Below are 25070 nucleotides of genomic sequence, written 5' to 3'. Positions count from 1 at the left end.
TGCCAGACGGTATTCAGATGACTTTTCAGAGGCAATAGATTGATTTACTAATATGTATGTAGTTCTAGCAGTATTTTTTTTTTTTGCGGTACACGGGCCTCTCACTGTTGTGGCCTCTCCCGTTGCGGAGCACAGGCTCCGGACGCGCAGGCTCAGCGGCCGTGGCTCACGGGCCCAGCCACTCCGCAGCATGTGGGATCTTCCCGGACCGGGGCACGAACCCGTGTCCCCTGCATCGGCAGGCGGACTCTCAACCACTGCGCCACCAGGAAAGCCCTCTAGCAGTATTTTATATGTAACTCTAACCTATATCATCTACATTCCTACCTCCTCATCCCACCATACACACAAAACTTGGAGAATCAGAAATAAAAAGAATAGTGGTTTTCTATACTCAAATTTCAAAACAAAATCCAGTTTTGGAAAAGAAATGGGTAGTTCATATGAGTTCACATGTGGATAAATCCTGTTCTTTAAATTGCACAATTGTTTATTCTTGAAGACTGGCAAGAGTGAGCAGCAAAAATTCACCCCATGCGAATGGAGATGTACATTTTAAACTCTGAGCTGAATAAGTCCAGCTATTAATCTTAGGAAAGTTAACTGACTTAGCAAGTAAACTAATATATGCAAGATCCAAGAAGAGCCAAATTACAAGTGATGTTATTAAATGTAGTAAACATTAAAGATCATTCAAAGCAGCTTTTATTTTTTTAAGTATTATGTTTTAAATGGAAATGTTCCTCTTCATTTCAGTGGTAGTGTAGGGAACATACTGACCAATGTAGAATGAACTGTACCGTAAAACTGTAAACATTATCTAAACAGCTCAAGTCAGCCTTGACCAATATCCACAGGTCTAGCTTTTCCCTGAGGCAATTATAATCAGGAACTTGGTATTTAGCTGTACAAAGTCTTTAAATTCTTAATACATATTTTTATATAACTGTTGCTATACTGCTGCACAGTATCTCCTTGTATGGATATTCAATCGTCCATTTCATTTTTCCACTACAGATAAACATTCAGATTAACTTTTTTGCATGTCTATCCAATCAATGCTGCAGTGAACAAGCTCCTCCATATTCTCCTTTGTACACATAAGCAAATGTTTACCCAGAGTTGACAGTAAGGGCAAATGCAAATTAAGGGCAAATGCAAATTAAAAGTATTAAGAGGCTTGATTCTCCCTGTGGAAAATAAGGGAAGAGACTCTCCCTGCCTGTGCTCTACCTTTTTTCTGAGAGTATTTACACTTGAAAACTTGTAAGTTCTTTCTCTGTCTCTTTGGAATGTATGTAAATCATTTTTAAAGCTAAACGTCTCTCATCAGCTTGCTCAAGGGCCTAGGAGCAATCTCTTTGAAATGTGATCGTCAAGGAAGACAGGGTCCTGTCTCCCAGTTTCTGTGGGAGGGGGAAGCCTAACTTTGGTGGAAGCCTCATGCCAACTTTGTAAAACTTCCTCCTGCCATAAAGACATAAGAGGTTTATTTTTCCTTTGGATAAACTCAGTTAGCTAATGCAAACAGTCACCCCAGTTATTAAGTGAATTGAAGATTCGCTATGTGTAAAAAATGGGGCTGATAGCCCTCTTATCTGAGGACTAGTTATTATGTACCTTGAGAACACGCATGGAACGGGTCGGATCTGCTAGGCTATATGAAAGGGTAAGACTTCTTCCTGTTTTTACAATCTCTTAGCATATTGCCTGTGACGATCACGTTCTGGTTTCATGCTTATTCAATAATAAGTGCTTTCATTCTGGTCTAACTTTGTGGGGAGGTTTTCTGAGTTGGGAGGAGGTTGTGTTCTTAATTCTATTTCCCCATCAACAGCAGTTCCACTTCTAGGCAAGATGTGGACTAAAAGTGTAAAGTGAACAGCAACCCGTGAGGGAAAACTCAGAGGTATTTATCAAGACAGATCTAGTTAACAGCAGATTATGAATATCTATTTTCCTATATGTTCATCCAAATCAGAGATATAATCAAACTCATACATTTTTGGTGAATTTTCCTGGATACTAAGATTTGACACATGAATTGCCTCTTCTATAAGTGCTGATTTTACATTATTTGCTCATTTTTACTCACTGTCTTATAGAGTGCTTATTTTTATTATTTGACTTATTAATCCTCCCCCAACTGAATGAATTACAAATATTTTCTTTGCTGTAATTTGTAATAATTTTACTTATATCATCTTGCTATACAAGATACACTGATATAGCCAAATGTATCTATGTTTTCGTCTTTGGCTTTAAGCATTTGAGGATTTAAAGATTTTCTTAGCCCAACATCAAAATTTTTTCATACATACTAAAGTTTTTGTAGTTTTATTTCTTGTTTTCACACTTATTAATTTACAGATTGTATCATTTTGGAGAACAGTGTAATAAAGATATGACACAGAGATTATGACTTCCTTTTTCCAAATGGCTTCACTACCTGTAGGTTAGTCCAGCCTGTCAGAACCCTTAGGTCTCCATTTTCTGCAGTGGACGAAAGTGAGTTTATTCTGTGGGTCCACTGTTTAAGGAGTTCAGACTTTTGAACAACACTGATTTATAAATGGAAATGAAAATGCTATATTTTAAGCATGTTCATGATTTATGTAAAAACATAGATTTCAAACTAAATAACACTTTAACTATTGCTACCCACTCCACAGGGTTTTCAAAATGGATATCACCAGATTTTTTTTAAAGCAGATTTCTAAGCTCCATTCCCAGAAAACTATTTAAGTGTGAAGTGAGGCTGAGGAGTTTTTATTCAGCAATTAAGTGAATAAGGAATATCAAAGTATTCTCTTCTTTCTTTTAATCATTTATGTAGCTTACCCTTGTAGGGGAGCAAAATTTGCAACCCCCAAAATATATCTCTTTGGCATGAGGATGACGTTAGGCTGATTATTTTTAAGAAACCCAAGACTCAGGAAGTCTTTTTTACCTCCTCCTTAACTGACTAAAAGAATTTAGACAAAGGGCCTGCTGCTTATTTCTGCACCTGAGATAGCTACAAAGAACATGGGCCAGGTGTGATGGGGCACTCAGCAGAGCCTGAAGACCAGATTCCTCTTTGTGTCCCACTGTCCCTGCATGGCAGAGCAAATACTTGTTTACCAAACATTTTCCATCTTCGAGTGAATTGCTTTCCTCCCCTTTGAAGTCACAAACCCCTACCCCCTTCTCTTTCTCTCAGATGGTAGATAAGCCTCAATTGCCCAACCTGTCCTTGGGTCTCATTTTTCTTTTGGGGCCCTGTATGTATGCAATTAAATTTGATTTTCTCCTGTTAATCTGTTTCATGTCAACTTAATTCTTAGACCAGCCAGAAGAACCTAGAAAGGGTAGAGGAGAACTTGTCCTTCCCCAACACCCTCACTTCAAGTTTCATGTTCAAGTTGCAAAAATAAATTATAGTGAGAATTTAGGAGTAAAGCAAACAGTTACTCAGTTTTAATTCTAAAGTGTAGGAAATAATAAATAGAATACACTACCTCACACTGACATACAGAACCCTGAGTGTTTATAGAAAAAAATTATTTAAGGTGCTGTCAATCCTTAAAATTATTCTAAGAGAAGAAAACAAATATGGTAAAGATGGGCAAAGAAAGTGCAATACTACTGATTCTGAATCCACTGCTCAATCAACGTAAACATGATGAATTTCCTGTAAAAAATAAAACTCAGTATATGAAAAAAGAACATTCTATCTTTCAATGACTACCTAGAATAAGCTTTATATTTCTAACATTTTGGTTTTGGCACAGATATTTCATAATACTTACACTATTGGACTCTGGAATTTAAAAAAGGTTAAAAAGTTGTACCTACTTTGTACCTAGACTAGAAAAAAATTTAAAGTATGACACATATGTTTCCTAGAAAGCAAGATTTAATGCATGATTTTTAAAAACTTAAGAGGGTTGTATTAATTAAATTAGTATTACTTAAATCAGGGTCTGCTTTCTATTCCTTGGCCTCAGGAAAATCTGATTCTACAGAGAATACGTGTCCAAAGAGGTTAAAGAGTTGATTTACTTAAATATATAAACACAAACACATCTGATTCCTAGCCAAGGCTCAGGTTTAACATGAGAAGGGCAAGCTACATTTTATAGCCCATGACAGTTACTACTCATTCTCAGAGTTCACCTGTGAGAGCAAATGCAATTTGCTAGTCTTTTTTTTTTTAATAGGATTTCTAGTCTTTTTTTCCCCTGCTCAATAAATGTACAGATGTTTCCTATCCAAGTTCATACTTAATGTACAAGACCTCATTTTGCATTGTCTTTGGTATGTCACAGATACTTTTAAATTTCCTTTGAAAGGGATAAGTTGGACCTTTCACATGATATCATTAACCCCCTTAAAAATAAAAGGCAAAAGTGAACAGACACATATTTTTCTAAGGCAGAAAAGTATGCCCATATTACCTTTCTAGAACTACATGAATTCAAAACAAAAGTTGCAGTCAAAATATTTATTCTTTTCCTTAATTGGGTTAAATGACAATACAAATATTGTGAGCCTGCTTTGTTTCTCACGTACTATACTTGCAATGTTCAAAACTTTGTATAAAACCACACATGACCTAATTTCTTTCACAATGCCTACTATAGAAACCTCGATTTAATTGTATATGTTTTGAAATAAATTCTCTCCTTAACCATTATTATTACAGATTTGAAAAGGCTAGTTACAACTGCAACAGTAATATCTATCAGGCTCTTAGTTATAAACAAACACACAGGAAGAAGAAAGGAGAGAAGGGACTAGGGAGAGAAAAGAAGAGATGTTCATTTATATTGTTTCCAACTGGTACCAACCAGATCAGAGTACCACTGTGGTGTGAGTGCTTCCTGAGTCATTAGGAAGGGGATTTTAATGTATTTAAGGGGAATAACCACGTCACACTAGCCAGGACTAGTTAAATCACAATATTTAAGGATAACAATTTTACACGAAGTACCAGAGTTTTGACTAGAAAAATAAATTGCTAAACAGAAACTTCCAGCTTTCTGTGGCTAAAAGGGTCTAAAAGCCTCCCTCGAACTTGAGGATAGGATACAGGAGACAAAAATACAGACTCATGAAACTACAGTGAGGCGGCAGGGAAAGTTTATTACCAGGCCAGTGTTCACACTGAAAGCCACAACTTCCAAGTCTTAACAAATCCTGAAGAACTGTCATTTTAAAAGATGTTAAAAAGAACATAAACATTATCCTGAATATGATGGCAACAACAACAGAAGCCTAAGTGTTCACAAGTGAAGGGACAGAGCCGCTGGCGGGACTCCTTCACCAGTGTCCCCTTTCATCACAGGCTCCCAGGGGTGCCATCCTTGTTATTTTAAGGCACAGCCCTGAAGATTCACAGAGCAGCATATCCACCATCCATGATCCCGTCTCAGGAATTTGCTTCCAACCGAATCAGGCTGCGTCCGCAGGAGAGAAGCAGACGCTGAGTCAGCAACACTGGGATTTGTTCTCTTTTTTCACGGTCTCCTCATCCAGTTTAATTCTGCCGTCGTTTTCTTCATTAGGGAAGCTTTGGTGGTTGGCAAGAATGTTCTCCACTAGGAACCGGGATGCTTCATCTATGTTTATGTTATCCTGTAGTGCAGAAACAACCAGGATCAATTCTCACGATCAATATTCTTAGAGGAAAGCATTAGAGTATTACCAGGAACTAGGAAAGTTGGTCAGAGGGGGCATTATAAGTTCGCCAGCTCCAACTCCTGCTCCAATACTGAAGTGTCTGCTAAGAGTTCAATGTTACTGAGTAATGTGACTGAGACACTCTTCTTTTTACAAAGGATCACTCTTTCTGATGTTCTGTTTTTTGTGTGTGTGTGTGTGGTACGCGGGCCTCTCACTGCTGTGGCCTCTCCCGTTGCGGAGCACAGGCTCCGGACGCGCAGGCTCAGCGGCCATGGCTCACGGGCCTAGCCGCTCCACGGCATGTGGGATCCTCCCGGACCGGGGCACGAACCCATGTCCCCTGCATCGGCAGGCAGACTCTCAACCACTGCGCCACCAGGGAAGCCCTTATGTTCTGTTTTTTAATGTTTTAAACTTTTGCCACTGAGGTCCAATGAACTATCTCCAAGCTAAATGAGTCTTCATCCTGCTGCAAGTTGCCAGCCACATAAGTGAAAGCACAGAGATAAAAACAATGTTGTGGGTGTGATGCCCGTTAAGGATGCTCTAAGGAACCACCAGCTATCACAACGTTTGTGTGACTGATTCATAAGCTGTCATTCAATATATGATATGTAACATAGAGCAAAAACTGTGCTTCTTTTTAAAAGTATCTAACTTTTCCTTTTAAAATAATTTCAGATTTACAGAAACGTTGTAAAAGTAGTGAAAATTCCTATATATTCTTCACCCATATTCCTCAGACATTAACATCTTAGGTAACCAGAGTATATCAAAATCAAGAAATTAGATGACAGTACTGTGCCAGCATTACTCTATCAACCTTGTTCGAATTTCATCAGCTGTCTCACTGTCCTGTTTCTGATGCAGGTGAGCAGCTGTATTTCGCGATCTGTCCCCTTGGTCTCCTTGAATCTGGAACAGGTCCTCAGTCTCCTTGCCTTTCATGACCTTGACACTCTTGGAGAGTCCTGGCCAGAGACTATCCCTCAGTTTGGATCTGTCTGATGTTTCCTTATCATTAAATTCAAGTCACACATTGTTGGCAGGAATAAGACATACATGATGTGCCCTCTTCAGTGTATGAGGAGGCATACTTGCTTGAAGTCATGTCTGCCACGCTTCTCCACTGAAGAGCTACTATTTTTCACTTTGTCCTCAGTACAAATATGTAAATATCCTGTGTTTCACCATACCTTTCCCTACTCATTTTGGTATCAATTAATTTTTCCCTAGAACAATTATTACTGTTGTGTTTAATGGTGACTGTCTATTTCCATCATTCCTTCTCCATTTATGATTTGGAATTCTACTGTTAGGAAGAGCTTTCTCTTCTCTCCCATTTATTCATTTGTTTTTTTCATATCATGGATTATTATTTTATTCTGTGTATTAAGTCCATTACAATAATTATTTATTTTGTTGCTCCAATTGTCTTAGGTTTTGGAGCTCCTATAAGCAGGCTCCTGGGTCTTTTTGACGCATATCCGTCACTTGGTGAGCGTTTCCTTAGCTTCCGGCACGACAAAATATCTCAGGCACATCTTTACTGTCCTTGTCCTAATAGTCCTGAAATCAGTCATTTCTCCAGGGAGACTCAGTTCTTTTTATTGGATAACAGTATTTAAAAACCACATTCTAAGGACTTGCAAAGCTCACTGGTTCTGTGCTGTCATTGCTTCTAATCCTCTTCAGCAGACACACCTAGTAAATATGTATGTATCCATACACATATTGGTATCTGCTTCTGTGTTTAGCTGTTTACACATATACGTATGTGTACATGTGTGTGTATATGCACACACATATACACATTAATACAGAATTTATATATGTGTGTGTGTATATATATACACATATATATGGACTTTTCCAATTCCAATCCGATACCACGAGGTTCATTCTAGCCTTCTCCCTTATTTCTCAGACAGTGAGAACTCTGCAAGACCTCTGCTATTTATTCAGGTATCTTTTCTAGCACCAACACAAACTTTTTTTTACCTCCACTCCCAAGATAAGCATTAACTTTAATTAAAGTATTGATCTTTAAATGCCCAAATGTCCCTCAGTCCCCACCATCCCCATTATACCAAATAATTATAATCTTCTCTTACTGCATTTAATTGTTATTGATGAGGAACAGAAAGTCCCACATTGTAATTAGTCACACATTCTCATATTGGAAATCCATTATTTTCCATAAAGGTGAAAAGATGAAGCTCATGAATTCAAACTTGCCTTTTGGCTGTGTTTGTATCAGAATTCAGATCACTGGTATTCTAGCAGAAATCAGATTTGAAGTTAGCTGCTGGCCAGCTCAGAAGCATAGGTATTAGTGACACTTGGGCAGTACTTTAAGCCTTGACTAAAATTTTTAACAAAAATTTTATATTACTGTTACTCTCTTGAAATACTCCTGGTTTACCACTAAGGAAATTCTGCAGTAGCTGTTTCTAATATATTCGTAGGAAGGCACAGAACATATGAATGTTTTTCTTTTCACCTCCACATGTAACCCTGTCCATAGATATCATGAAGCTGATGACTTATACAGTCTCAGGTGACAGGCCACATGATACTACTGTTTATGAATCTTCCTTCTAGACTCTGGGGAGAAATTTAGATTTATTACCTGAATGATTAATTCAAATAAAACCAGAAGAGGAAATTTTATCTGTAATATATTCATCTTCTCCACCAAATCTCACGCTCTAATAAACACTTAACACATACCACTAATTTTTTTCTAACAAAGCTGGGAAGTAAAGCAAATCCCCACAGGTGCAGAGAGCAGACAGAGGGCATGGCTTCCAAAACAAGTGTCTCTATAAAAAGCCTTGCCTTCTGCAATCTCTTCCTTCCTGTTTGGCTAAGTGCTCATGCAGCAACTCTGGTCTTCATCTCTCTTCCACTACTACTTTTTATTTATGAAACTAAATTTTAAGATACTAGAATATATTTGTTTAAACAAATAGCCTTTAGCTTAGGAGTAAACACTTCTGTCTTCAGCAGACACTATTTTTTCCAGTGACCCCACCATCACAATATTTTCAGAGCACTTTTTGTGTAGTCTCCCATAGCTTTGCTTTCATTATTCTGATCACCAGTGGCAGCAAATAATCTTCCACTTTTAGGATGGGTTTCTGGTAAAGCTAAAAGTAACCTGGTAATAAGTAAGTAGGTCATTTGGAGAAACAATGCACTTTTTTTGATATATACAAGAAATTCACAGAAGGCATACTAAAAGCTGGAACTGTGTTAAGATTATATCAAATTCATGGTTTTGAGTTTGCCATCACAGAATTTTGCTAATAATTCATCACCCTCTCGTGTCTGATTGTTATTGGACCTCTAAAGTGAAACTTCCAGTGCACATAAGCCCGCTCCAGCACAATATTTTGTGCTTGGTATTGTCACCTTTGCTTTCGTGTATATTTAGACTGTTAAGATTTTCAACAGCCGACGTGTTTTTGTTTTTCTTCAAAAAACATTTTATCCAGCTTCCCATAATGGCTGAAAGAAAAAATTCTCACTCTACTATTCATGAAGAAGTATGTCACAAATGTTGATAATTTCCTCTTGTTCAAATTTTCCTACACATTTGATCTAAAACTCTTCAAACATCATCTGAATACATCTTCTCTCTGACCTTTTCAATGTCTGTTAGTCCTGCACATGACTTACATCTTCACTAGGGACAACTATGTCCCTAAGTTTTACTAAGCCTTCTATAAAACTCAAAAATAGTTGTGCTTGACAATATACCTCATACCCCACAAATTCCAGGTACATGAAAAGTACTTCATTTAAGGACTCAAACTCATAGAAAATGTCATTTGTTCTTTGCTCTAATAATAGTCATTTTTATTTTAATGTAAAATCTGCCCTTCTGTTCACCTCTCCACTAGCCAATTCTGAAAGCATTCCTGCTGCTGAGTGAAAGAAGCCATAACATATCCATGCTACGCTGCACCTTTTACTAGGTTTCCAAAAACCACTCAGGTAAATCCATCTAAATACTTGCAAGTTACAGGTCAGATTTACGAATTAACAGCGGAGCAGATAACAAACGCACAGCAGAGCAGATAACAAACGCACAGCAGACCTCACCTTTGCAGAGGTTTCAAACCATCCAGTGAAGCCATGTTCTTTGCAAAACTCGTCCATCTCGGGAGTATTCTGGCCACTGTCTTTTTTCTGGTCACATTTGTTAGCTAAGAGGACAGCAGGAATAGGGTTGCCGTTTGGAAGATGGACTTTACTATCCAGATCATTTTTCCATTTTAAAACGGCTTCAAACGTGGAACCTCTCGATATATCAAAGACAACGAAAGCACCAACAGCTTCTTTGTAATATACTCGGGTCATGTTGCCAAACCGTTCCTGTCCTAGAAATAAGTATAATAAGAGATTAAAAACTTATACTTCGGACAGAGGCGATATTTAGTTATAATCCTTTTGACCCTAAGAATAATGCTATAAACACATATCTGTCATTCCATAGCACCATAAACTGGTAGGATTGAGGACATACACACAGAACCACGAACCACAAAGCAGAAGCGGCTGATCATGCGGTCCGAGTACACAGTTACCCAGTTTTATGTTCTGTGCATGTACCCCACATTCTCCATAAACACCGAGATGACAGTTCGTAAAGCTACAGAGTCCATCATTTCCCCCTCCACTCTTCTTGGTCTAAGAGAAGAGAGGTACTAAAGGAAAAAAGAAAGTTGGGAGTGGAGGGAAGAGACAAGAATAGAAGAAAGTAAGACTTGCAGGAAGGAGATAAGTGTGGTGGGTAAAATGCTAGTCAAAAAGATTAGGACTGAACATGAGATAAAGGAACTCATGTTCTTAACTCCTCTTTCCTTCACATCTCCAGCCAAACCCGCTTTCGATTCAAAATGCAAGACTGCTCTCCTCTAAGAAGGCAGACATGCAAACCCACTATTTTACGGTTTTCCCCTTTAATTTAGAATAGAGGGTGGGGTGCCAAACTAGTAAACGTACAGAAATCCAGAAGTTATAAAGAGCTATTAAGCTCTAGTGGCTTTTGTTTTTGTTTTGTTCATAGAATCACCTATAAATCCCTTCAAATATTTCTTTTTACCAACCATGTTAAAGCATATTCAAGTCTGTATTCATATTAACTTTCTTATTAAAACATAAGAAAACCAGAAATGTATGTGGTAAGGCATTTTTGAGGAGGACCTTGTGGCTTAGAATATCCATTTCCTTAGGTTTCAGAGCCAGGATTCGAAGCTCCCTCAGCAGCAGAGGGTGTGCTTTCTAACATCACCATATGTGACAAATCAAAACAGTGCCAATTACACTGTTAAGCAAATGAAAAGTAAAGGCACAAACTGGGAGAAAAAAAAATACAGATCCTATATCTGATTAAAAAAATTTGTACTCAGAATATAAAGAGCTCTCAAAACTCCAAAGTAAGATTAAAAAAATTTAATAAAGTAAGCAAAAGATTGGAACAGTTTACTGAAGAATTTATATGATAAATAAGCATAAGAAATTATGCTCAAAATTATTAACCATTGGGGAAACGCAAATTTAAACCACAATGAGCTGATCCTTTATTCCCACAACAATGGCTATAATTAAAAAGTCTGACTATACCAAGTGTTGGTGAAGATGTGGAACAACTGGAGCTCTCATATACTGCTGGTAAGACTAATACTTTAAAATAGTACAACCACGTTGGGAAACAATTTGATACTTTCTTAAAAATGTAAACATATACCTACCATACAACAAACCCATTCCATTCCCAGGTATTCGCAAACAAAATGAAAACACACGTCTATAAAAAGGCATGTTCATGAATGCTCACAGCAGCTGTATTTTTAATAGCCCCAAACTGGAAGCAACCCAAATGTCTATTTACATGCTAATGAATAGATTATGGTATATCCATACAATGGAATACAACTCAACAATAGAAAGGAAAGGAACTATGGATACAAGTAACAGCATGGATGAATCTCAAAACAATTATGCTGAGTCAAAAAAGCCAGACCAAGGAGAGAATAGGTAATACTATCAGTCCCTTTATATCAAATTCTAAAAAATCAGAAACTATAGTGATGCAGTAAGAGAAAGCAGATCAGTGACTGCCTTGGGCAAGGCAGGAGGATGGATTACAAAAGGCCTATTAGAGCAAATAGCTTTCAGGTGATGAAAATATTTGCAATCTTGATTACAGTGATGTTTCAAAAGGGTATACATATGTCAAAACTTATAAAATTGTACAGTGTATTGTATGTTAACTATACAACAATAAAGTTATAAAAAATAATACCTACCTCATATGGTTACAGGAAGGGTGAAATGTAAAATGCCTGCCTGGATATATTTAGGCAAACTATAGCTCATGGCCAAATCCAGCTAAATAAAATTCTAGAGAATAGCCATCCTCATCCGTTCATGTATTATATGCCTGTTTTCACTCTATAATGGCAGAGTTGCATAGTTGCAACAGAGACTAAATGGCTCACAAAACCTAGAACAATTGCTATCAGGAAGTTTACAGAAAAAATTTAATGATTTCTGTTCTAGGGGGTTAGGAACAGTCTATACCTTGAACTGGAAGTGGTATATAAAAATTCATGAAGGTATACACTTAAGGTATCTGCATGTAGGTTATACTTCAAGTTCAGAGTGTAAAAAGCCACGTCATAGTAAACACTGAATAACTATTAGCTAAGAATTATCATTAAGTGCTCAATAAATGTATTGCACGATGAAAGCCTGAGTATCCTTTTGTAAATCGTGCTGATTACACACAGCAAAGCCTTAAACTATTAGCTAGTTATGTGTTGTGCCTTGTAGTGGTGAAAACAGCTTGCAGAGGAAAATGAACTTGAGGAAAGCACAACTGTACTAGAGAATCGAATAGCAAGCACCCAACAGTCAAGTTACCCCAGGAAATAACTTTCTCTGCCTAAATCAGCCAATTGTCTTTAGAGATCTTTAGGGGTCATCAAAGTCCCACCCAGCTCTCACTTCTGATGTTTTAGGTTTCTATATTATAAATTTAATGCTAAAATGATTTTCTAAAGATTCTGCAATCACCAAATCTAGAAAGCAATGGGGATCATGACCTAGCATCACAAGGCCAAGTCCATGCACTTAGCTTATTCTCCAAAAGAATAATAAAATATATTTCCTATTCTACTGAGTTCATAATCTCTTTTTTAAAATTCAACAGTAATCCATTAATGCTTCAGAGATATTCTCGAACTGGTAAAAACAAGTAAAAAATTAAGTAGGGAGTGGAGAAGATAAGATGAATTCATTTAAAATAATAATCTTAACATAAAATTAAAGGTTTTTCTCCAGAAACCTAACAAGGTGAAACCTAGACTTAACTATGCTGTTTTACAGGTTTAAATGCACAGATTTGCTAAGCTCTTTCAGTTGTTAAACTGGGAAGCAAAGTAAACTTTGCTACTAGAGTATAAGTTGCATCCTGTATCTTTGGGTAATTTTAGCTATTCCTGTATTATTGTCTAAAACAAAGGATTCCAGTGGAAAACAAAACTGATGTTCATGAATATTCCATCCTCCTCCACTTCTAAACACACGGAGGAGCACACTGTTCTGCCCCCACTAAATCAGTTGTGTCCGTGGACTAATCCTGGCCGATGAAATGTGAACAGAAGTGTTCCTTTCCAGCAGAATCACTTGTCCTGCAGCAGCAAGGCTGAACCCCAATTTTGAGATGGTAGGGCCTCTGTTGGCCTGGGTCTTCAAGTGGCTCCAATGAAAAATCCTCCTCACGTTCCTCACCATCCCTCCCACCTCTGTTCCCCACTGTGGACAAGTAAAAAGCACGAGAAATCATCATTTTAATGTTGTTGACCCCCCAACATAACCTAGTCTATCTTGGCTGGTACAACTCCCAAATATATTTTTCTCTCTTCTATCTAGATCTGATCTCAACTAAAAAATATGTATTAGGTTCCTCCTATGTACCAGGCACTGTGCTAGACACTGATGAAGATAATGAAACAGTGAATATGACCTTCAGGATCTCACAGTCTATTTGAGGAAACAGACAAAATGATACCATGATGTGTTGGGTAGAATCAAGGATACAAAGAGCATATTATGGTATCAAACAAGGGGATGTTATTCATTGAGGTACATGAGTCTTTCCTGAAAGATACATTATCAAGAAATGCCATTCAAATGCTAACTCATCATGGAAATACAGTATCTTCATAAACTTTATTTCCATGCTGTGACTTTCAGGTTGCACGCCCATGGGGGTGGCCAGCCTAGTCAAAGCCATGTTAACTGCTCGAGGCAGTTTCCCAGTAGCTCTGAGTCATCCCCAGGAGAAAGGCGAATTCTCCTACTTCCCCTTTCACAGCACATCAGAAGTCAGCCCTTCCTAGGTTCAAAGAAGGGCTGAGGCTCAAACTAATGGGAAAGACTTTCACATCCAAACTAGAATTGCATTAGAATTCCATAGACTCTTAGATTTTTTTTTTTTAATTTTAGAAAAGAAAATAAAAAATACTCTGAGGGGGCAGCCAATCAACCATTTTAAGTTTAGCCTGAGAAATCTTTATTATTCTAGGATTCTACTTTCCGGAAATACATATATAAAATCAGGAGATTTCTGCCATGCTGAATGCTCCTGGATTGTGCCCTGTGACGGGAGCGGACTGGGTAGAAGGGAAAGTCTAGAGTTATTAAATGTAAAGACAGCTGCACGTGTTTTGTTTCATGGCGTGTGTGTATAGAGTTAAAGCGTATAGCAATATGGAAACTCAGCAGAACCTGGGAGACCTCCCTCTCACTAGGTCTGCAGAAGTAGTTCAGACAGGGTGGGGAGAATGCTAAGCAACACCACCTTCTGTGACCAGAGCTGTAATCTTCTCTTACAGGAATGCGTTATGCTTTCCCGACAAAACACTGTAACGGACAATATTGTAACTGGAAGATGACACTCCAGATCATCTAGTCCAACCTCTCTTATTTTATAGATGAGAAAATAAAATCCCAGGGAGATGACATTACTCAAATTTCTTAGGTTGACTTGTTATCAAGTGTACTGTCTGATCTGTTACCCAAGTATTTTCTGGAGTATATATTGCTCCACGTGGCCCTGTGTTTCCAAATAGATTCAAGGTACGATGAGCCTGGGAGTGACCTTCCTTGAGGACAGCACAGCCCTGCTACAAAAGTTACAGCCTTGCTCTATGTCCCCTAGTGCTTTACCACAGCAGATAAGGAAGTGCCCCACTGCTGACTGCATTAGTTATGCTGATTCTAGGGACAGGGTTTTTCATCCATACTGCTGTGGACACATTGCCTGAATATTCCAAATGGCTCTGAAATGCGTTATCCTTTAAAAGGATGTGTTACTTCCTTCTCTAGAAGAAGGAACCCTGATTATAGCTAGATATCTTGGCAATGAGAAAGGGAAAAAAAGAGCACAGTGCTAGTCATCTAGGCTCGAAGACATTTAAAAATGCACGACTTTGTACATACTGAAATGGATGACCTGTAAGGTATATATGCTGGCAAAAGGATTAAAATGCTTATCTAGTATTTGGAGTATCCAACACTAATGGCTTTGAAAAGGAGTTGAGATAATTTAATACATTTCCAGGAATACATATTCCAATCAAGGGAAAAAACCCCACAAAACAGTGTACCTTATCTCTTTATAGCGCATACAAATTTTCAAAAGGGAAATATTTCCTCTCTGATTTGAAAAGGAAAGTACTGCGTTTTGAACTGCTATCAGAAACACATGCCAGAGATGCTTTCTCTTATGATTTTAATCCCTGGTTTTATTTTTTTAAACGTTTGTCTCAATATTTTATGTTCATGCCCCCATTTGATAAATAATCTAAATGTCTCTTAATGTTATTTGAAACTCAAAATATAAATTACACAATGCAAAATAAATCTGAGCAACAGGACAATCAGTGCTTAGCTTTACAAGTAAAAATGCTTATATTTTCCCACCCAGTAAGAATTATTGAGCTACATATTCTTGCTCAAGGTGATTGGGAGAAAATGTATAGTTTCTAGTCAGTGCATATAAAGTCCTTTAAAAACAACTCCTTAAAATTCAGTGTGCATTTCAGAGATGAAGCGCTTCTAACAAGCTTGTGTGGGTGGTGGGTAATAGATCAAGACCCAGTCAAAATTTAATTTAAGTCCAGTCATTGGTTCTAGAAGGATAATTATCTATCCACTAAAAATGTTTACAGCTTGATACAGGTAATAATGTGATGTCATAATGGGTCTCGGGTTTTATATGTAAGAGGTTACAATTTGTAGTCACACAGGTTTTTGTTATTTTTCAGGGCCTCTAGTTAATGACTCATTATACTACTACTTTATAAAGCCCTTATAAACGCGCCCCAGCATTACACTTAAATATTTCACATGCTAAAACTATAGGTATTGTTAGAAGAAAAAAACACTTTCTTACATTAAAGAACTACCATAATACTGACCAATGAAACAATGTACCTAAAAAGAGACCATATTGCTAGTTGCCCATTTCCCCCCCACTGGCTTATGCAATTTTCCATACAACAAGTGGCTGTATTCTCCACAGATAAAACAAGTCTAAAAGCTTATGCATCAAATTAGCACCATATGAGTTTGGATTTGATATGTACTGAATTTCATATTTTAATATTGTACCACGAAGAAGGTAAAGGGAGTCACATGATTTTACACAATTCCATTCATTTGTCTGGTTTTCCTTTTTATCATGTGTAGATGAGAGGGAGATAATATAACATGACCATGAAACCTTTGGAACGAAAAATATCTGGATCCATGCCCTAACTCTGCAAGTTACAGGTGTACAGACCTCAGGAAAAGCCCTTAATCTTCCTGAGTCTCAGTTTACTCAACTGTAAACTGAGAATCATTCTCATTTCTCCAGATTATCATAAGTATCAATGAGAATAAAAGTAAACCGAATGACAGTGACTATAAAACAGCTTTTAATAAATGTTAACTGTTATTATGTGAGAGGGTCAAATACCAAAATTTCCTAACTCTGGGATTCTATTCTTACGTTTGGAAATATATTTCCACTTGGAAAAATAAGCTTTACAGGGGAAGAGGCAAAGCTGCCATTTAAATCATGTACAAAGCACCATTTTTGCTCATACCACATTCTGTCAAGCAAAAGAGTAACAAAACTGAATAAAGAAAACATTTTTAAATACCTAAACTAAAAGGAACACAAACTCCTTTTGAGATGGTAGCAGTATCACTAAGTAGTCTTCAAAATTACCTATTCCCAAATACACGCCAGTTCAGAGTCTGGATTTTTCTTTTTGCTAATTTGAAATGAGCAGCCTTCTGTGGTATTTAGGTCACAGTGTAAGGTCTGTTTTTATTCAACTAGTTACATCTTCTGTGGTGACTATGAAAATAACACCTGACTTTAATCAATTTAAAGGAAGGAAAAAAAATCAAAATATCTTTTTGGTTTGTGTCCAAAGTCATAATAGTTTTAGAAGTTTGAGGTATTGGTTTTTTCCTTTCTTAAGCATTAAATGAGAGCAAGACATGTACCACCTCTGTCCTGTAATTTCTCTTGTCTCCTTACATCACCTCTTGAGAGCCACACAGATAAGGAGCAGGTGATATGAAACAGACAGGAACTTAAGGGTCAGGGAAGGTGAGTGTGAAGGAGCCCGGGGAACAGCAGGCTTGCTCCGTGGAGCGCAGTGGGAGGGTAAGTCTGTTGGCAGCATGCAGCAGAGCCAAGACAGAACAACTGTTCTCAACTTCAGTATAAATCAGACTACCCATGGTGCTTGGCAAATTACACATTTCCAGGCCCTACCTCTAGGAATTCTGATTTGGTAAGCATGGAGGATTGCTAGTTGCCTCTCCAATATCCCTTCACAGAATTTTATTTGGGAAAGCAATGTGTCCAATTTAAAAACAAACAGAAAAAGCCCTGGTTTTCTAGCTGCCCTTGCAGCAAGCCATGTGCGTTTGACTGGACCACAAAGACAACGAATATGGCCAGGGAATAGCTGAGTGGTGAAATGTCAGCTTTGGTCCAGGAAGAATGAATGGTTCTGTTCACCAGCCATGGACTGCTCAACTACAGACTAAGTAGGTGAGAGACTTCTCTCTTGTTAAACCATGATGTTTGGGGATGTTTGACAGACGAAGGCAATTCTGCTTACAGCTGATGCTAGGGAATCTGCATTTTAAGCACCTCAGATGAGTCTGACGGAGGAGGTCCCATATAATCACACTAAAAACCCCAATATATTTAGCTTAACTTCAAAGCAATCAAAAATCACTACGGGAGATGCTTAAGGAAAATATCTGGGTAGAAGTGAGTGAAAAGAATGGGGAAGAAGAGAATGTAAGACCATCTGTCAATGAGAAAGACCAACAGAGAGGCTTAAACTAAAGCCCTGCCATCCATTTATTTTTATGTGGTTTGTCTCTCTCAGAATAAGAGTGAAGAAATCATATGTTTCTAGCATCGATTGCAAAAAGTGCAAAACGCTCTTTTGAAAATATAATTGAGTAGAATTCTAAAGCAACTTTTTCTTGATCTTTTGTCTCACCCTTCAGAAATCTCCCCACATATGTCAGCACTTTTTTCACTGTCCAAGAGAAGATCTCTCCAACCATAATACAACTTAAACTTGTCAACTTAGCCCACTCTCTATTACTTAAGTGTTGATTAAATGTGAAATCCTCACTATTTTGAGGATACGCTATTCTTGGCCTCCAAGTCAAAGGCCTTCAAAGTTTTCTTCTTTGGAAGAATAGTTTCTCTCATCTCTCAATCTATTTTAATAAGTGCTTAGAAATATGTATTAATCAGGTTTTTTATTTTCTACATTTTAGGATGCTTTGACATCTTGGGGCCTTGCGGACCAGCGGAGGGACTGCCCCTCTTAGGGTTAGCTAGTTCTTAGAGAGAGCAAACCACTTGCCGAGAGCATGTCTTCGATATGCAAACCAACCAATCCTGAGTCCTTATCCTCTACCTGCTTTCTTTTTCCAGGCTCCTGCAGTCCAGGACATTATCCTCCTGCCCTGAATCACCCCACGACCAGGTACTAGACAACTAGGGACCATCCCTATAGCCCAGAACAAACTCAGTCTCTCAAACTATCCAATCCTAAGCTTGCTCAGCCTGCCTACACTGCCTTGTCCTTTCCTTCCTGCAAAAACCACAGTAAAGGTTCCAGCCCTTGCTTTGCTTTCTCCGAGCTCCTTCTGCCTCCTGAATGACGCTGGTGCTTCCCTACACGGTCCTGCATAGTGTGGCATGGTCCCTCCTCTTGGAAACTATGAGTAACAAACTATTTCTTTCAATGGCAATTGTCTCCTGATGTGTTGGTCTCATCACACTTTTTTATTTTGATAAAAACAAAATCTTGAGTACAATTTTAAAGGGAATAAAAATCATTAAAATTTATATATCAAAAGCTTAAGAAAGTTGGAAGGTCAGGATAACATATACATGATGGATCAAATTTCTCCTAAAATATATCTGAAAATAACATTGCAGCCCTGGAATAACGCATGGCATTCAGGCTCAATCCATGAGATCAGAGTAGACTTGACAAATATCTATAATTGTTACCTTGCTTTTCCAGGGTGTGCTCTGCAACCATATACCAATAAAAGAGCTTTGTTAACTTCAGAGAAGTCCACAGTTTGGAAACAGTCTTTCAAAATGTACAAAAAAAAGTGATGCAGCCAATCAAAAAGTGTCTGCTTTGGAAGCAGTATGCTTCATAATTAAGTATAAGAACTGGAAATTCTGGGTTGATGACATAAAGAGATGGTAATTATTCAAATATGAGTCATATGCTCTAAAATAGGGATGACCAGAACATTTGCAAATTTAGAGAACAGTTAATGCTACTGTTTTGAATCCAGTGAACCAAAAATCCACTGTGCTATTTGACAGAGACATGAGTCCTGTCTCTGTACGGTGCCGTGCCGTGGATTACCCGTGTTTTCTTGGTCAATTTACCAAACCTCCCTGCATTTACACCATGCGGTCTCTGAAAGCCTATAATCCAGCTCAAACAATAGAATGATTAGGCAAATGGCTGGGAGCCAAGTACTTCTTATCAGCACTTGGCTGTCTCTACCTCTAACCTCAGCACCTTTTAGCATACTTGGACTAATTGAGGCAACTAAGAATGGTAACATACTCAAAAGGAGGAAAGGCAACAGGCATATCATTATCAGGGGAATTTTCATGTGCGATAACACAAATATGTTGTTATGTTGAAACTCCTGCTGCCTGGGCAATTGTGAAAGCACAGTCCATACTGGGGCACCCAAAGGTGTGTCAGGACTCACGAACTGAGGAAGATTTGAAGATGTAAAATGGGACAGTAGGCTTTGCTTGTAATTCAGCACAGAAATTGAGCCAGAATAAGGCTGAAGATGGCAAGATTGTACGGGTCAGATGTAATAAAGATTTTCTTTAATTCCTTTAAATGAGTCATTAAGCAATCGGCCCCCAATAAGCCCTAAGACAGTTACTGTAGTACTAAGACAGAGACTACAAATAACAGAGACTAATTCCTCAAAGCACCACTTCTTCGTATTTAGAAAAAAAAAATTGAATATTAATACTCCCTGACTGACAGATACTCTGAAGGTCAAGAAAGCATCAGAGATAATATTCCAGACTCTTGCTCATGAAGAGTTGGAGGGTTATCAAAGAAGACAAGAAGAGATCACTAGATATAGTAATTGGCGATATGCAAGAGAGAACAAGAAAGACACGATCAACATTCTATTTTCAGATGTGAATCAAAAAACAGAAGTGAATCTAACTATGGTTTATATAATTTATAACGTCTCCCAAGCATGCATTTTACGCTTTGGTAAACAATATTTACATGAATTCAGAATACGTTGTTCCTGATTTGTTCATTGGCCCAAAGGTGTATTACTCAGATATTTATAAAGAAATTTTGATCCTTAAAAGTGAAGGGTGGCAGAATAGCCCACCCCCCAAAATGCCACTTTGGCATAAGAATTATTTGAACTAAAGGCACTTGAAAAACAGCAAGTGCACGAAGGGTGCTCTAATCTCCCCTTCTTCTTCCTTAAATGGGGAGATAAAACTCCCATGTGAATGATGTCCTCCCTATATCAGAAGGAAGAAAACATTCTCATCACCAGAGATGGGGAGTCAAGCTGAGAGAATTCTATAGAAACAGATCTTGTTAAAATAACTCTTATCTTCCTTTAGCCTCCCATAGAGTTTGGTTATTTTTCTACAATTGCCTCTCTTTGTTCAACCTAGTATAAAAGCATTTATACTAGGTTGAACTTTTTGGGGTGTTCCTTTCCTTATAAAGGCTCCTGTGTCATGTAAAGCTTATATTAAATAAATTTCTGCTATTAATCTGTCTTACATTAATTCTCAGGCCCAGCTGAAAGCTCTAGGAGGACAGAGATAAAATTCTGCCTCCTCTACAAAAACAGTGAATACATGAAGAGTGAATTAGATTAGATTAGATCTAAATGGACAAACTTAAGAAAAAAGAGAGATTTAGCCTAGACCAACCACTCAACCTACCTGGAAAATTCTACAGTTGCTAATAGGCTTATAATAAGTAGTGGGCCAAATACTAATTCATCTATAATACATGTTAAAAGGAAGGTCAGATGCTGCATCCTAATTCAGTATGCATTAGGTAACCTCTCTTTAAAATCTTATCAAAGACTTCACTATTTTAGTTTATTTCAGTATGTATTCAGCAGCAGTCTTAAAGCAGATACGAAGTAAAAGACAGCAATTGCCTAACACAAAACTTATATTAAATTGCATCTATATTTTAAAGCTACATTCATTTGATGTAATAAGGATTTGTAAGGCCTGTACCCAAGAGTCACTACGATTCTCAATTTGAAGAGTTTAACTTAAACTGCCTGGCCACATTTACAGAAAACATTTGGATAACTCCTGCCTCTCACACTTGCCAAAGCTTTCAAGTATAGAGACTTGACATAATTTCTTTAGCACCTTTCCCATCTCTAAAGCAACAGCAAAAAAGCTACATAGTAATAACACCACACCTCAAGTTAGTCATATCAAGCGCCCAGCTCCACCTACTATTTTGCCATCAAGGACTATTTCCCTCCTTTGAGAATTAAATATGATTCAACTTTGTTACTACATAAGGCAAATATGTTTAGCCATGGGGAACTTTTTGGAGTGACCTTCAATTTGCCTTCATTACACCATTACTACTTAATTCAAATGGTATGAGCTAGGGTTCACTAGTAGCTCAAATATTCAAACCAAACCTAGTTAATGATGTAGCTCCCTAAACCTTAAGTTAAAGCCACAACATTTCTGCTCTTAGTGTCCTTACATATTAACACCGAAAACCTTATTTAAAAGATGAGCCTAATAATTTCCAACTATCTCATGAGTTTACCTCTAATCTTGATAATTGCTGGTGTGTACTTGCTGGATGGAATCTCTTTTGGAGATCTTAAAGGTCTGCTTTCCTTCCTGGAAAAGCTCAAGCTTTGGATTTAGGCAAACGTGCAAGGATATTCCATCTAGGCCTCTATATACCAGAGTCTGGTAAAGACTGACTATGTCCCCTTTCTGGCAAAATAGATCTCTTCAAGAAGGATGAAAAAAGAGACGATACCCAGGAAGAAAACTCCTACTCATGCTTTTGCTTTCCCAAGTCTCCAAATATAAGCTTTTTTCCTCGAAGCTTAAAAACACAACTGTGCCGTAAAAATCTTTTATTTACCTGCAGTAGGACCCAAGCATAATTTAATCGCTAAATACCACATTATTTTACATGAAGAATAAGGCAAAGTCAACAATCCTCCGAGGCAGGGATTTAAAATCATCTTCATGGAAATTCACGGCTACACTGAAGATTCCTACAGAATGACTATCACATGGTAAGGCAACCTTTAGAATCCATGACTTTGCCGAGAAGCAATACTATTATTCATAAGTGCTCTATGAAAAAGCAGGAAGTGTTTCGAAAGAAGCCTCTGGCTTCAAAAGATGACTTTTCAAACGAACTTTTGGTTTTCTGTAACCAACAAAAATAACAACAAAGAGCTGAGCCCAAGGCTGATTATGCCCCTTTCTCTGAGGTGACATACATCTATTTATTCTCATATCCGAAGTAGAGAAGCCTGTTCTTAAATAAATGAGTATGTAAGTTATAATTCTTCAATACCTTCTCGTATGTAATAAGCTGTTGATGACAAGAGCACTACCCAGCAGACAGACCTGTGTCCCTGACTCTGCTACCAGTTGGGTGCCCACACCTACAGGCTTCTGTTATGCAAGCGGAGGATGAAGGACGGTCTCTCGAACACTGAACATATGCTCCCATCCGAATGCTCTAATGCAGACTGACCTTAACATGGATGATGACTGAACAGGGTAACTCTTGGTACCACTTCCATATTTAAATTTTCCCAAAGTTAACGTCTTTTTCAATGTGCACATCCCACCCACCACACCAGTCAGAGTTCAAGTTTTCATACATTAGAGCAAGGAGGGTATGTACCCCTCAAGCAGGGATATTACGCTCCCAAATGACAACTGAGAGCAAATGCCAGGGAAATAATATATTGCGGTTGGGGAGGCAGGCGTGGGGCTAGGTGCTGGTTTAGGGAGGGAAGAGGAACATAGCTTTCAAGAGAAACTTTCCCAAATCTTCGCCTGGGTGGCCTGCCCCAGGGATGAGAGCACGTTATATGAAGAATGGGGTTTCACTCACAAGGAAGTGTCTCAGACCCAAGGTGGGTGATGAAAAACCTTCCGAAAAGGAACCTGGTTTCTAGTCTTGGTTGTGTCACTAACCAGGAGCATCACTTTGGGTAAGTCGTTCAACCACTCTGAACCTCAGTTCTCACCTGTGAGACGTTAAAGCAAATGAGAGGAGCCAGCCCCCTCCCTTCGCTCTTCCTTGTCAAGATTCAGAGTTAAACCTGGGGATAAGACGGGAATAAAGACACAGACCTACTAGAGAATGGACTTGAGGACACGGGGAGGGGGAAGGGTAAGCTGGGACAAAGTAAGAGAGTGGCATGGACATATATACACTACCAAACGTAAAATAGATAGCTAGTGGGAAGCAGCCGCATAGCACAGGGAGATCAGCTCGTTGCTTTGTGACCACCTAGAGGGGTGGGATAGGGAGGGTGGGAGGGAGACGCAAGAGGGAAGAGATATGGGGACATATGTATATGTATAGCTGATTCACTTTGTTATACAGCAGAAACTAACACACCATTGTAAAGCAATTATACTCCAATAAAGATGTTAAAAAAATTTTAAAAAATAAACTTAAAAAAAAAAGATTCAGAGTTAAAACTTCGGGAAAAGCCCCCATGGCTTTCTCACCTCTGGTCAGGTGAGAGCGCCAGAGCACAGGGCCTCTCCTCCACCTCTTAAAAATAAGACAGGTCTCCACACACTGAGCTGAGGCATCTAACCAGGGTTACTCATTTATGCATTTATTTACCTTGTCCTGCTTTTAAATTCTTCGACTACTACTGCCTGTTCCACTGTCCTGATTCCCCTGGAGTCCACCCGACCACATCCCTTTCCATCTTTCTAAGTAGTTTGGTACCTTTCTTCTAAACTGACACGGGCAGGCGAGTTCGGGCAGAGGACAGAGAAAGAAGAAAGGAGACCGAAAGCAGCCTAACGGCCCCTAGCTCCCGACGGCTGGAAACCCGGCGGGCGCCTCTTGCCCGCCGTGGGGTCCCCGCGCGTCCGCGGCTCGGGCCACACACTTACCCGCGATGTCCCACAGCTGCAGGCGCACCAGCGTCCTGCTGTCCCAGTTGAGGACCTTGAGAGCGAAGTCCACCCCGATGGTGGCCCGGTAGTGCTGGGAGAAGAGCTGGTGGACGTAGCGCTTGATGATGCTGGTCTTGCCCACGCCAAGTTCGCCGATGACCAGCACCTTGAAGAGGTGCTCGCGGGTCTCGGGCACCATGGCGGCGGCCGCCCCCCGGCCCGGGTCCCCAGCTCCGCCGCCCGCCATGAGCGCCCAGGTCTCGCTCAGCCGGCCGGCCGCTCTCGGCAAGCTAGGGCCACGCGCCGGGGCCCCCGCCCGGCCGCGCCCTCCCCGCGACGCCCTGGGAGCCCCCGCCGGCCGTCGAAACTTCCCCGAGGCCGGCTGCTCTCCCCGCCGCGCTGCCGCAGCGCCTGACCGGTCACAGGACCCGGAACCCGCCGCCGCTCGCAGCCCGCGCGGGGCGGGGGAAGGGCCGGGGGCTGGCGTGGCTAGGGAGACCGGGGTGAGGAGGCCTCTGCACGCTGCTGCCTGCGCTCCCGGCGGGCCGGCCCAGAACTCGGCGCACTTCCTCTCCCCGGGCGTCCCCTGCTC

The 25070-nt window shown here is 39.3% G+C and overlaps 1 protein-coding gene across 1 annotated transcript; it reads right to left on the bottom strand.

Moving 5' to 3' along the window:
* Window positions 1-5107: 5107 nt before the first annotated feature.
* Window positions 5108-25014, bottom strand: RAB32 (RAB32, member RAS oncogene family). Its single transcript, XM_082669209.1, has 3 exons — window positions 24476-25014; window positions 9778-10055; window positions 5108-5619 (listed from the first exon to the last, which is right to left on the bottom strand). Exons 1-3 carry the CDS (start codon window positions 24723-24725, stop codon window positions 5473-5475), a joined length of 675 nt encoding a protein of 224 aa, XP_082525335.1. The 5' UTR covers window positions 24726-25014; the 3' UTR covers window positions 5108-5472.
* Between the last annotated feature and the right edge of the window lie 56 nt (window positions 25015-25070).

Source organism: Grampus griseus (genome assembly GCF_964374135.1).
Source record: "Grampus griseus genome assembly, chromosome: 13".
Taxonomy (NCBI): Eukaryota; Metazoa; Chordata; class Mammalia; order Artiodactyla; family Delphinidae; genus Grampus; species Grampus griseus.
Note: the sequence above shows the minus strand (reverse complement) of the source record. Positions and strands in the feature narration are given on the sequence as shown.